General features: G+C 33.0%; 1 protein-coding gene across 1 annotated transcript; it reads left to right on the forward strand.

The window, feature by feature from the left end:
* Positions 1-353: 353 nt before the first annotated feature.
* Positions 354-7388, forward strand: LOC106684494 (uncharacterized). Its single transcript, XM_014426612.2, has 2 exons — positions 354-886; positions 7157-7388. The coding sequence occupies exons 1-2, from the start codon at positions 404-406 to the stop codon at positions 7238-7240; spliced, it is 567 nt and encodes a 188-aa protein (XP_014282098.1). The 5' UTR covers positions 354-403; the 3' UTR covers positions 7241-7388.
* Positions 7389-13393: the final 6005 nt, after the last annotated feature.

Raw genomic sequence — 13393 nt, forward strand, 5'->3', positions numbered from 1 at the left:
ATTTGTTTATGTACGTGCTCAATCAAATAAAATAACTCCTTATTGATACTTGATAAAACTAAATCTCTAATATAATGTTATTGATACTATTCCATTATATTTAAATATTGCAAAAATAAACGTTTCAATTTTAATTTCTTGATATTAACAATCTAATCCAATTGATTTATTTATTGTGTTTTTACGATCTTAATTAAGTGCCAATTATAAATATTATTTTTAAATAATATCCTGTATATTTACAAATATCACTTTACTTGTATAAATAAACAGAACCTATCGGGTCCTATCTCTAATACAAACATATTTTGATGGGATCTAAAGAGGAAACAAACAAACTCTCGGCATGACTTAACGTTTGCTCCGATCTCACCAGTTCGTCTCTGTCCTGCTTTAACGCACAATGTCCGGCAAATCACTCGCCAGCCTCCACGGTACTGCCATGACCGCCGAGTTCGCTAAAGAGCATTTGAAAGTATGTGTGGCCAAGATGTGCAAGCGTATCGGTTGGGACTCCATCACCCAAACCGCTTTGCTAGTTCTGGTCGACCTCCTGGTCGTCCATATCCGCCGAATAATTACCACGGCTAGTAAATACTCCATGTGCTATGAAGCTTCAAATCTGGACGTAAGCCATGTCTGCCTTGCACTAGCCGAATTGAATATTCCCTGTGCCTACACCAATCCGGGTGGTAGGGAATTCAAATTTTTGCACGCAGAAGGCCAGTTTGAGACAGCGCGCCTAGATCTAGAGACGAGAAAATTTAAGCCAGGCTTCGTAGAAGTTCACAAATGGCATAAGAAGTGCAAAAAATTCTTAAAGAGGGAAACAAAAAGACTGAGGAAGCAGAGGAGGGTTGAAAGGGAGAAGGTGGAATATGTCGAGGTCAGATATATTTATTAATTATATATTTTTTGTTTTCCTTAAACTCTCTAGATTTCATCATATATTGACCCAGTATTGATTATCTTCTAAACACTATCCGCATACGAATTTCTTATTTCATAAATTAATAAAATCATAATAATTAACCTCTCAGATTGTTCCATAATTCTAAATGAACCGTCATATAAAAACTAAACAAGTTAATTTAACCTATACAAGTAAATAATTAAAAATAACTAAATAAATAGTATGTGTACAGACATGATCAATATTGTAGTATAGTATGTACTACATATTATCCAATATCCAGATAGTATATATATAGTGTTATTGTCACTATATATACGCATATTTAATTTCTAAATAATAAGTTAAATTAAAGTTATAAATCTTTGATTGCATTATAATTGATTTTTCTATTTTTATTTTAGGACTGAAATTTATAAATAATGCTTATGACTGTATAAAGGGGTCTCCTGGACTCAAAAATTGAAAGAACAAAATGGTTTTTATCTCAAAAGATTTTTATCTCTTTTTTTGTGAAAAGACTGGTATGCATAAACATTACAGAGGTACATGAAAAGGGAAAGTATCCAAACCATATTTAAACCTAGTAAAATCGAACTTGTGAGATCAATGTGCTTACCAAATTTATTTTAAGGGGGAAAACATGAATAAACTTATATTTATTTTATGTAACTAAATCATTTATTTTATTAAATTCATGTTTAATTTTTAAAAGATCCTTATTTTATGGTCTCGCCAATTCCATTGCAAAAGTTTGAAAAAAAATACAAATATTTTTTTAAAACTAATGATTTATTTTGATTAAATGAAAACTAAAATCACAGATTTATAAACTCATAAGTTTTTAAGGTTTCATCTACATAAACAACGATGTTCTAATTTTTTTTTCTGTTGGCTCCTTTTGGTACATATAGAAAAACAATTATTTATAAACCATTGTAATCCTTGTTTAGAAAGTTTTAAGACTACTTTTTAGTTAAATTGCTGTCTTATACTATCTGACCTTCAAGAATTAGTAGTTCAGTTTAGTCCTAAGTCTTTTTTTCTCCTAAGTGTAAATTGTTAGATTGATGTTGAACTACCACTGATGTAAATATCTCTACCAATGTTGGGCTATATGTATGTATATACTTTCTAATGTTGACAAAACAATGTATGATTACAAAAACAGGCGAAATCCTTCCTTAAACAAAACAATTTTTTAGATAAGGATCATCAACGGTATAAACATACATACCACTTAGTTTCTTCTGTCTAATTTTATAGAACATATACATAGCATAATATATAGAGAAATTCGTATACTATAAAAAAAAAAAAAATAACAGATTTTTTCCTTAAAACAGGGAAACGATTTAGTATATTTATAAGATTTATAGAAATCTATAAAAGTCGCACATTTTTTCTCCGAAATTCGGCATTGTTCCTTCGTTACTTTTAATTCTGATGGATGAGACATGAAATAGGAATTAACAATTGCAATAGACTTTTACACATCGAAAGAAATGTTCTCTGCTATCACACTGACTGATTCTTGTTTATTTATTAAGTAGTAGCAATAAAGAATATTGTTATTTAAATCTGATATTTACTAATACAATTTAAGTTGACTCGTTGTTATTGAGATATCACTGTAAAAATATGAAGTGAATAGTAGTAATTAGTTTTTATAGTAATATTATTGATTTAAACATTGTGGTCTTACTTGTTTTGTAAATGAAGATTTTTTTGTTTTTCCCCCTGGTTGACATAGGTTTATTCCATACAGCCTAAAATAATTAATTATAAGATAAGTGGCCGAAAAACTAAAATTGTCGCTCTTTTTTCACTTGGTGCTCAATATTTGAAAATTGTAAATTTTCCAATTTCAGCACCTATTTTTTCCTTTTATCTGGACCTAATACTATTTAAGGAATAATGGTTGTATAGCTCTAATCTGAGCCACAATGAATTTATTTCAACTTGATTAAAAGTTTTTCAGAAGGTAACAAAAATAGACTAGGTTTAAGATTTATAGCTTAAAAAGGCCAATAGAATCAGCCTTTGAAAATAAGTCAATATGATTAAAGTAATTAACAATTATATTGGAGTACCTGACCCCAGATGGAATAGAGAGTGTTTGTGTAAATAATTGCATTAAATGCAGCAATTGCCTAGAGTAACCTTTACCTATATACATTTTAGGTTCAGTACTTTGTAAAGAAGTACTGTTACTAGACGAACGGTTGTACAAGGAGGTGATTTTGTCAGAATCATGCTCGACCGTCAGATTTTTACCCAATTAAGCGTACCTGATTTAAGAGGCTGGGTGGACGACCCCAGGAGGGCTCCCGAACCCACAGAAGTTGACTCACGGGTACAGTGTAACAGAAAATAATTTTCTCACCAGGCGAATTCGAACTCGGGTCCTTGGAGTTAGTAGCCACGTGCCTTATCACGGGGCTACCCGTGCACTCCATACCCATATACATTACTTTATATTTATTCGTTGTGAATTTAACATCACAGTTGCGATCCAATTACTTTCTACAAGTTTTATGCTGCCTGGGATTATGATACCTATTACAATACACCGGATCCCCAAGTTGAGGTAGGTTCTGGACCAACGGTATATAATATTCTCCGCAGAGATTGTGGAAGCTTCTGGATTACAGGTTGGACGGTTGTGAGGTTGGGAGTTATTAAATGAAGATTGATGCCAGTGGCGGCCGAGCTGTCACGCTCCATTGATTTATTTCTTCTTCTGGCACCTGCTTCATTGTCAGCTCGCCATGGGCACTCAAGACGGATTTTCAAGAAAAAGACATTCGGTTATCCTGATCAGAAAGCTGTTTTCCGGTCTATTCCAAACAAAAACAACATAATAAATTCAGTTTTTTTAGAATCTAAACAATGAAAAGATGAATGTGTTTATTGTTACAAAGGCAATAGCTATATTTAAAATTTTGCTTTTGGTTCCGACATAAGTAATACTAAACAAACAAAAAATTTCGAATTTCTTCTTATTTATTTCATATATAGGTATGTATAAATGAGTATATAAGTATAAAATTAAAGGTAAAAATCATTATTAAAAGAAAGATATTTCGGGTGCAGTCAAAAAGTAACTCAAGTATTACAAAAACTATTTAATGGGAGCAAGCATTTCTCCTCCTTTACAGGGCTTCATCAGGGCTAAGAAAAGATAAAGCAATGCAAATAGCCCAAGATTAGTAAAAGGGCCGCCCATAGCTCTGTGGTTAAGGCACAGTCTTACCAATATGATGTCTATTGGCGGTGCCGGTTCGAATCCGGCCTGGGACGTTGACTTTTTCCGTTGCGTGGCGGTCCTACAAAATGAAGAACTTTGGCCCCCAACCTTGGTTAGGCAGTATAGGATTAGTAAAAAGGCAATTATTTCAATCCAATTTTTTATTACTTTAATGAAAACTATGTATAATTACTATTCGAAATTGATGAGTCTGCCAAGTATACGTAGGGGGAATAAAAATGGCGCCTGTTTCAAAACGTTAAAAAAAATCATTTTTCATTCGAAGGTCTGTCTTTAAGACTAACAACAATAATAGAAAACCTAAGAGAGCCTCACTTGAAGTAGAGTAAATGTGCTAAAATATGAGTCTTAATAAAGCTATTTACGTTCGTTAGTTCTCGAGATATAGCTTTTTAAAAAGCAATTTGTATAGAAAGCCCAGGAGTTAGTGAATTTATTTTGAGAAATCTATATCTCATGAACTATGTGACGTCTATTAGCACTCAAAGTTTAATGGACTATAAGGTAGTTTATAAAGTTTATCTTCGTAGGAGTAGTATTTTTCATGATATTTGCTAAAATAAATTGATTTATTATTGTTCGGACAAATTTTCATGTCCAAATATATATTCATAAGTGAATATCATAAAAACTATTATACCTACAAAGATACGTGCGATAAACTAATTTATTGTAAGTAAAATTTCCATTATTTTAAGTGCTGGCAGGCATATGTCTTATGGTTCTACTGATATATTTCTTCAAAAATCAAACATTTTAACTGAACAACTAGAAATTAACATTTTGTAAATTTATTTTGTCAAACATCATAAAAACAACTAATCCTAGAAAGATAAACGTTATAAACTATTTTATAGTAAATTTGACTAGCTTTCATTTGAGTGCTGGAAGACATCTGTACGTCTAAATGTTTCTGAAATAAAGTGTTTGATAAATCAGATTTATTGTCCGAACAACTATACATCAACTTATTGTAGTAAATATCATAAAAACTACTATTCCTAGGAAGATAAAAGGTCATAAACTACTTTTTAGTACATTAAACTAGCTTTCATTTGAGTGTTACGATAATAGTTGGCCAATAATTTGAATGCTACATACGTCACATAGTTCCTGAGATGTATATTTCTCAGAATATATACACTAACTAATACTAATCTTTTAGTATATTTTTATGAAATGTTGCTTTTTAAAAAGCTATATGTCGAAAACAATTGAAAGTAAATAGCTCTATTAGGGCCAAGATTTCAGCAAATTTATTCTACTTTAAATAATATTCTTTTAGGCTTTCTGGTGTTGTTGGTAACTTAGAAGATATAGAGCTCCGAGTGAAAACTTAATTTTTTTAATGTTTAGAAACAGCTATCATTTGTATTCCCCCTACCTATACTTGCCTACTTAATAAATATTTTTAAAAATATTTGAGCTGCTTTTTGACCGTACTCGGACTATCTTCCGTTTATTAATTACACACGGTCGATCAACGATATATAAATACTAAGTAAAAATACTAAGTATTACAAAATAAATACTAAGTATACATAATCATAAATAAAACTAAATTAATAAGTAAAAGTAAACAATTTCTTATTTAACTATTCATTATGAAACCACACATTAGTGTAAACCATACTTAATTGACGTTTAAAATTGATATCCCAATCATTACCGTTTATTAAGTTAGATGCTTCTTGTTGATTCTGCACAGTTACCTAAATATTTATACCAGTGAAATATAAATATTTCACATCTCGTTTATTTCTCATTTTAATTTTTAGCTAAAAACATCTTTGGAGTAGGAATTAAAATGAAAAATTAACTACGTGTTTTAAAAATTATTTGTTTTGATTGTCTCTTATTTTTTTATCTCCAATATAATTTTAATTTGTTTTTATATTGATTATTGCTTTTTAAATATTGCTAAAAAATTAATTTATTAATATTATTGCCTTTATCTAAAAAAAAAAAAAAAGTATAAAATCCCTCCCAAGAATAAAGGACAATTCAGTAATCCAGATACTTATTGTTTGTCAATTTACCCCCCTACTTTATGTTATTTTCACTTAATTATGGTTGTTTTAATGTCACAAATGACTCCGAGTAGGAAGTATGGATGATCATATTAATAATTTAATGTTTTACGTACATATTTCATTTCTAACCCCAATTATTCAAAATATGATGTGTCTCTCAGCTACTTTGGGTAGTAATCAATCATCTATTACTAAATAGAAACAAAAGTGCTTATTTTCAGCATTAACCGTTTTACTATGGGTTTAATTTTTAATATTTTATTCTTTTTACAAGGAATACCCAATTGCTAGAAGTAGAAATTTATAAGGATATTACTTACAAAAGAAATGCAAAATATTAAAAATGCTAATTTTTGTTATCTCAACTGTTAATAAAATGTGGCTTGTAAATTTTATTATAATGACGTTCTCTCTTGTGAACAATGTGGAAGATTGTTCCAATAAACACAAATGAATGAAACCTTTTTCTAAATTATGATACATACAAACTAAATACAAAACCAATTAAAATCAATATTGATAAATCCTGCTATGACCTCCTAATTAATAGCATCTCTTTGATTAAGTGATTAATTCAATAGACTCAATTAATTGAATAAATTCAAAATAATACAATAGTAATTTAATTTGACTATTTGGTGATTGATCCGCAACTTAAAACTAAACTTAACAATTTCAGACATAATTATTCAATTAATCACATATTAAACATAATTTAATTGAATTTTTTTTTAAAAATAAGGTAACAATTAGCTTCATTAATGACTTGTATATGCGTTTATTATCTATCATAATTATTAAATTTGATCAAGTTGCATTGTTGATTGGAACTTGATCTTTTTTACTATTAATCCGACGATATGTTTTATTTATGTAATTACTAATACTACACATTCTTACCATAGGTAAATTGAGTTAATTTTTGTTTCCATTTTGCAGGATCATTCAGAAAATGAACCTCCTAAGGATGAACCATCTGATGAAATGGGATTACTTCATGCATCAGTTAGAGGCTCACATTAGCATAATTTTATTCCAATCATACACCCAGGCTATATTCAAGCAAATTATAAATTTAATTATAACTAATTTATTAGGAATAAATTTTAAAATATTTTTTAATTATTACGTTATTGCAAACTATGTATTAAATAATATTGAAGACATACTCTGTGTGTGTATAGCTGTTAAATTTATTTAGTTCTAATTCAAAATTCCATTTCATAATTGGATTCTTGTTTTTATTATAAATTTGTCATAATCTCTTTATAAACAAATATTAATTCATCAATTAGTTCATATATTGAATTGAGATATCATAAAGAATGATATAGGTAAGATATTCTTTATACCGATCATTAGAAACCAATATTTTGCTATTATATTCCTTATCTAATCATGAATGCTGTTATTTATTTTATTCAGAATATAAAAAAGTTTTTATTTAAATGAATAATCATTCAAAATACAATTGTGTATAATTTTTATTGTTACACTTAACCATTTTGTTTATTAATAAATTAATTTATCAAATTAAATTATTTACTTTTAAGCCTAATTATGAAGTTCATTTATGTACAGATATGTCATGTAGTCTTGGCACTCTAGAATAAATAGAGATAAATATTATTGTAGTAGTAAATTTGGAAACAATCTAATTTTTTGGGTCGCTGAAGAGGAATCTGAGATTATCAGAAACAGAAATGTTTTCGGAAAATTTCAAGAAAAAAAAGTAGGCACTTTTTAAAATCAATATGATAACGAAATAAATATTTTAACTTACATAAAAACATGCGAGGTCTATTTAAACATTGACCTATTAGTTCATCGTAAGTAATATTAAGTATATTAGATCAATGTAAGTAAATTGATAAATCAAATAATAATATAGGATAGGATAATAGAAACAATATAGAGGGGACTAGTGATAATAGACACAATTTAGATGAGGTTAGCCTGAATCCTGGGAGTCGTAGAATCAAGTATAAAACCCGATACGGCCTGAATACCAGGCCTTCTTCACAGCTAAGTACAAACAAGATAACAAACATGTAAAAATAAAATATAACAAGAAAAATGTAATAAAAAGAAAGTATGAAAAGTGAGAGAAAGGTAGATAAAAAAGAATTGGCCTACTTAATTAAGAATTAACCTACTAATTTAAACAAATACTTATACTTAGCGTTATAAGTATTGATTAAAAGTGATAATATGGAAATGCACTAATAATCGGAATAAAATAAAATTCAGGCTAAAACTAAAATAAGCACTATTAATATTCTTCCCTGACCGCTTTTACTCCTGAAGTTTAATCTTTGTCAGACATCGTTAAAACAAAAAACAAAACAAGAACCCTCTAAAAATGGACATTAGTCAAAAATAGTTATCAACTATATATATTTTTATTTTATTTTTTTTCTTCCGACGTTTCAACTCACTGTGTAGATCTTATGGTCAGGGCTGACGGGTGGATGTAAACAGTAGATAAGAGGTCTTTATTGGGGGAACGTTAGCAAAATATAAGTAGTTAATAACTATTTTTTTCTTCCTTATTGACTATCTCCAAAAAAAAAAAATTGTATAAAATAATCATGAACAATATAAATGATTCTAAATCTCTCACTCTCTCATGGGCACATATATTATTAAATGTTTTGCTCCTTATGATACATATAATACTAATTAGTGAGCTCTTTAGATACTATTGAACTCTCCGAAGACAATTTGAACGGTAATTAATATTAATAGACCATAATTGCTGTAGTTGTAAGGGAACATTGGAGATACATTATGCAAGAGCCACTCGACGAAGTGGCGACCGCCCCCCAAAAGACAATAGACACCTTCCCCTTTTTTCTCCTACTTATCCAATAAGAAGGAGGACACGTCCGGAAGGGCAGACATCACAAGGACAAATATTTGCCAGGGACAGCTCATTGAAGCCGCTCCTCGTTCATTTGCACCGTTAATAATTGATAACTGGGAGGATAACACGATTACCAGGGCTCTCTCAGGGTTCTCTCCTTCCCGTCTTAGCACAACACCCTTCGCTTCCATCGATTCTTTCTCAACCGTCTGTTTTTGTTTCAACAAGCTCCTTTTATTTTTAAAACTTAAAAGGACTTTAGAATTACTTATTTAACATGATGTTGACGTTGCATGATATGAAACCGTCCGAGAAATAAATAAAGATCAACGTGTGTTGATATATTTCTAAAAGTACTTATCCAAAGTTATTTGCAAAGTTTAGAACAGTTTAGAAGACAATATGCGTTATATTTTATCAATTTTAAATGTGCATACGATTCCTGCTGGGGTCAATCCAGCCTCATAAATTGAGTAAAAATCTGGCGGTCGAGTGTGATTCTGACCAAATCACCTCCTTGCACAACCGTTGGTCTTAGTAACAGTACTTCCTTACAAAGTACTGAACCACTGACCTTCATGAGTTGTAGCGGTACAGATTTTAATTTTAGTTTAATTTAATTACATATTGTGCGAAAGTATTTTTATATTTTATTTTTTTGCTTAGAGCAGTACAGAAAGTGAAACAAATAGTTTATTTGAAGATTGCCTGGGTCATCATGATCCGAAGATAGGTAGGTACTGAGGGTAAAAACGGAAAAGTTAAATATCGATTTTACTGATGTACCAGTCTAAAATTATCAATGGTTATAATGAATAAAGATGTTTAAAAACTTTTGCCATTCCTACACATGTACCATTTCTTACCTCTTCCCCTGTGTGAATAATTTACATAATGTATTAATCAGTCATAGAATGAGCAGTACAATGCGTAAATAAGTAAATGGAAGTTGAATTTACTCACGAAAGGTATCATCTTATTTTGAAAAATACTACGACGATTGGGTTAAGGGGCAGGCAAAAGTGCTCTTGTGTTCAAATCCAAATATTATTATTTCGAATCCTGGTGCTGATTCCTCAAGTAATTATTCCATCATCTCTTTCCAAGGTATGTGAGGCTTATCAGCAGTTTGATAAGTGGCAACGCATACAAATCGGGCTTAGAAATGAAGTCAACTCGTTATCCTTTATCGAGAATAGCGCTGTGGTTTTCCAGAATACCAAACAGCAGCCCAGAGTTTTGATCCAGGGACGGTCTGCTCTAGGTAAAGAAATATAGGTCCTGGTGTATTTGCTGACCGTGTGCAAACATTATCCGTGGATCTAGACAACCGGTTCATTACTGTACTGAATCCCGATTGAGTCGGTGGAAAGGACAGCCTCCAAAGACTGGTTTTACTATCAGTCTGGCACTGCACCATGAAGGCAAAGATTCGTAGCAACGTGAAGTTAAGTTATATATATGAAGTTAAAGGTTTGATAACACAAAGACTAAAAAAGAGAAAGGGAAAAGAGAAAGGGAAAAGAGAAATGACCAACTCAGTTGTTACTTAAAGACTGATCTTTAAGTAACTTTGAGTCCAGTTCGGCTCTAGATATACATTCAAATCAGCTGATCGATTCAATCAGCTGATATTGGAGTTACACCTGACTGTAACTCCCCTCCCCCGTCAGTTTACGAACAATCCTCCTAAACTTAATTATGTTCTAGAGAAAAAAACTATATACAAATAAATTACAATACAATAAAAGTGATATATACTAATACAATTAAAAGACAATAACAATGATGAAAAAACAGCTCTCAATGTACAAAGTATAGAAAAGAAAAAAAATTACAATTTCAGAGGAATCTACATTTTCAGTGATATTCACAACTTGTTATTAAATCCCTAAAATAAACAGAAAAAAAAATAAAACAAATTTTACTATATTACCCACCTAAAGGGAGGTTATAAGGCTCTTCAGGCTGTTATCGCACCACCTTTGCAGGATGCTTTAACTGTTCTATATGAACCACTCTACGCTTTCTTGGTTCCTTTACATTTTCTATGGTGACAACGTTATGCTCTCTAATGGTCAACCAATCGTTTCTTGAATAGTGCGCTCCATGTAGTACCTCGGTCACTATTTTCCTTGGCAGATCACTCTCAGCCATCCGAGCAAGATGTCCTGCCCACCTGAATCTACTGAGCCTCGCAAACTGGGCAACGTCTGGTTCCTTATATAAAACTTTGAGCTCCTGTTTTCTTCGACGTCTCCATATCTGGTCAACCTTGACAGCTCCAAATATTTTACGAAGAATCTTCCACTCCAAGACCCCAAGCAGTGCTGGTGCTGGTGAGCACAAGCCCTGGAAATAGTCCACGAGATTTAGTTGGAGATTTGGATGGTTAATGGAGATAGTTGGAGTATTTAGCCCATATAGAGTCTATATCATTTTCCACCGCATCAGCATCTTGAATACACCTTTCTAGCCACCATCATTATACAGCGTATTAACATCCGGTGGACCCCAATCTGTTCCGTCCGCCAAAGACGCCGAATCTTCTCTCAAACCACTGCATTGCCTACGTATAGATGATAGGCATCCAGCAATCGCCGTATTTCTTTTACGTCTATTGGTACTGCCACCCTTTATATGGGCGACACCTTCTGAATGTCTGATCTCACACCTTCCTTGGAGATAGTATGTCCCAAAAAATTAATCTGGTCTTGCCCTATCACAGACTTTTCTCGGGATAGTTTGAGTCCAAATTCTCTAATCCCCAGGAACACACTCCTTAAATGGTCTACGTGGTCCTTTTCTGATCTACTGAACATTAAACTAACAAGTCATGTAGACTTGACCAACTGCTTTATCCAATCCTCTCAAGAATTCGTCGATGAGCTCTGAAATGTAACGGGGACATTTTTGAGACCAAACGGCATTATGGTAAATTCATAATGGCCTCGTTGAAATGTGAACGCGGTCTGATGGTCCCTGGAGCTTATTTTAATTTTATCGTACCCTACCTTTAAGTATAATGTGCTAAACATTTTAGCACTGCCCAACCTGTCCAGAATGTCCTCGAACCTCGGGATAGGGTACTTCTAATCAACCGTATTTTCATTAAGCTTGCGATGGTCTATTTTCCGTTCCGCCCACAATGGACTGTTATAGGGTGAAGTGCTGTCCACGATTATCCCTTGTCTTCGTAAACTTTCTATTTTGTGCTGTCGAAGGGTCGTAGGATAACACCTTTCCTTCACGTAGGTCACCATATCCTGTTTTAAAGGTATTTAATAAGATAATGCACATTTTTTCCCGTGGTCCCTAATACTTTTCCTTCATAGACTGTTACCTTCTTCCCCTTAGCCCCCCACTTGTCTAATTCCATTTCTGCTTCCCCTTCAATGCTGCAGGGTCCACCCAGAATGATCAACTGATAGCTGACAAACTCTGCCCTGTAGTTCCCTCTCTCCGCCACTTAATCCCATAAAGGCCTCTCGGCAGACAATCGTGTTTGAGCTGTCAGTCTCCACCGTGCTCTCCTATCACATAGTGGTTCTTCGACGTACGGTCGCCCCTCTGTGCGTACTCCTCATAGCTTTCCTCGTGTTCTAGCTGCTTCTCCTGTTCGCCTCCAACTTCTCATCTTGCCTTGCTGACCGTCCTCTCGCCCAGTGTCTCCTAACCGGTTTCTGTCTTCGAGATCTCGGACAATTCCGTAGCTTCAAGCACGGACCTATTCGTCTTTCGAGAGATTCTCCTCCATAATCTCTGTACTTTAACTTCCATCGGTTCAGGCTTGTTTTGCTCCCTCCGCCGATACATGTAAGGACACTATCGGGCAATATGTCCTGTCCCACATTCAAAACATCGGGTGCGGGAGCATTGTGCTACCAGGTGCCTTTACCACACCCATGCACTTGGAGTCTTCTCGGCCGCAATTACTTCTTCCTTTTTTCTGACTCACTCTTCTCTCAATGGTCCCCGTCTTCTCCTTGGGTTTATCTTGATATTCTCTTTTCCGCCATGTTGGTGGATTAATCATGGGGCGCTGATAAACGACTCTGCTCCATCCTGGTTCCTCTACCTCCATCCGGGACTTGCCTGAGCATCCATGAGATCTTGAGCACATTCCACAAACGAGCGCTCTCTTGAAAATTCCTCCTTCTTCTCCAGTTCTTTTGCCAATTGAATTTTTAGTATCATAGATAGAAATAGCATTCGACCCTGTATTATCTCGCTGAGTTTATCTGCGATTCTGTTGTTCTGCGGCATACTGCCCACATGATATTGGAGTTACACCTGACTGTACCATATAT

Source organism: Halyomorpha halys, unplaced genomic scaffold, assembly GCF_000696795.3.
Source record: "Halyomorpha halys isolate HHAL.00 unplaced genomic scaffold, Hhal_1.1 Scaffold587.1, whole genome shotgun sequence".
Lineage (NCBI taxonomy): Eukaryota > Metazoa > Arthropoda > Insecta > Hemiptera > Pentatomidae > Halyomorpha > Halyomorpha halys.

Coding starts and splice junctions, on each gene's coding strand:
- LOC106684494 (XM_014426612.2), top strand. CDS start 404: ATGTCCGGCAAATCACTCGCCAGCCTCCACGGTACTGCCATGACCGCC. Junction 887..7,156: donor AGAAGGTGGAATATGTCGAG/GTCAGATATATT, acceptor TCCATTTTGCAG/GATCATTCAGAAAATGAACC.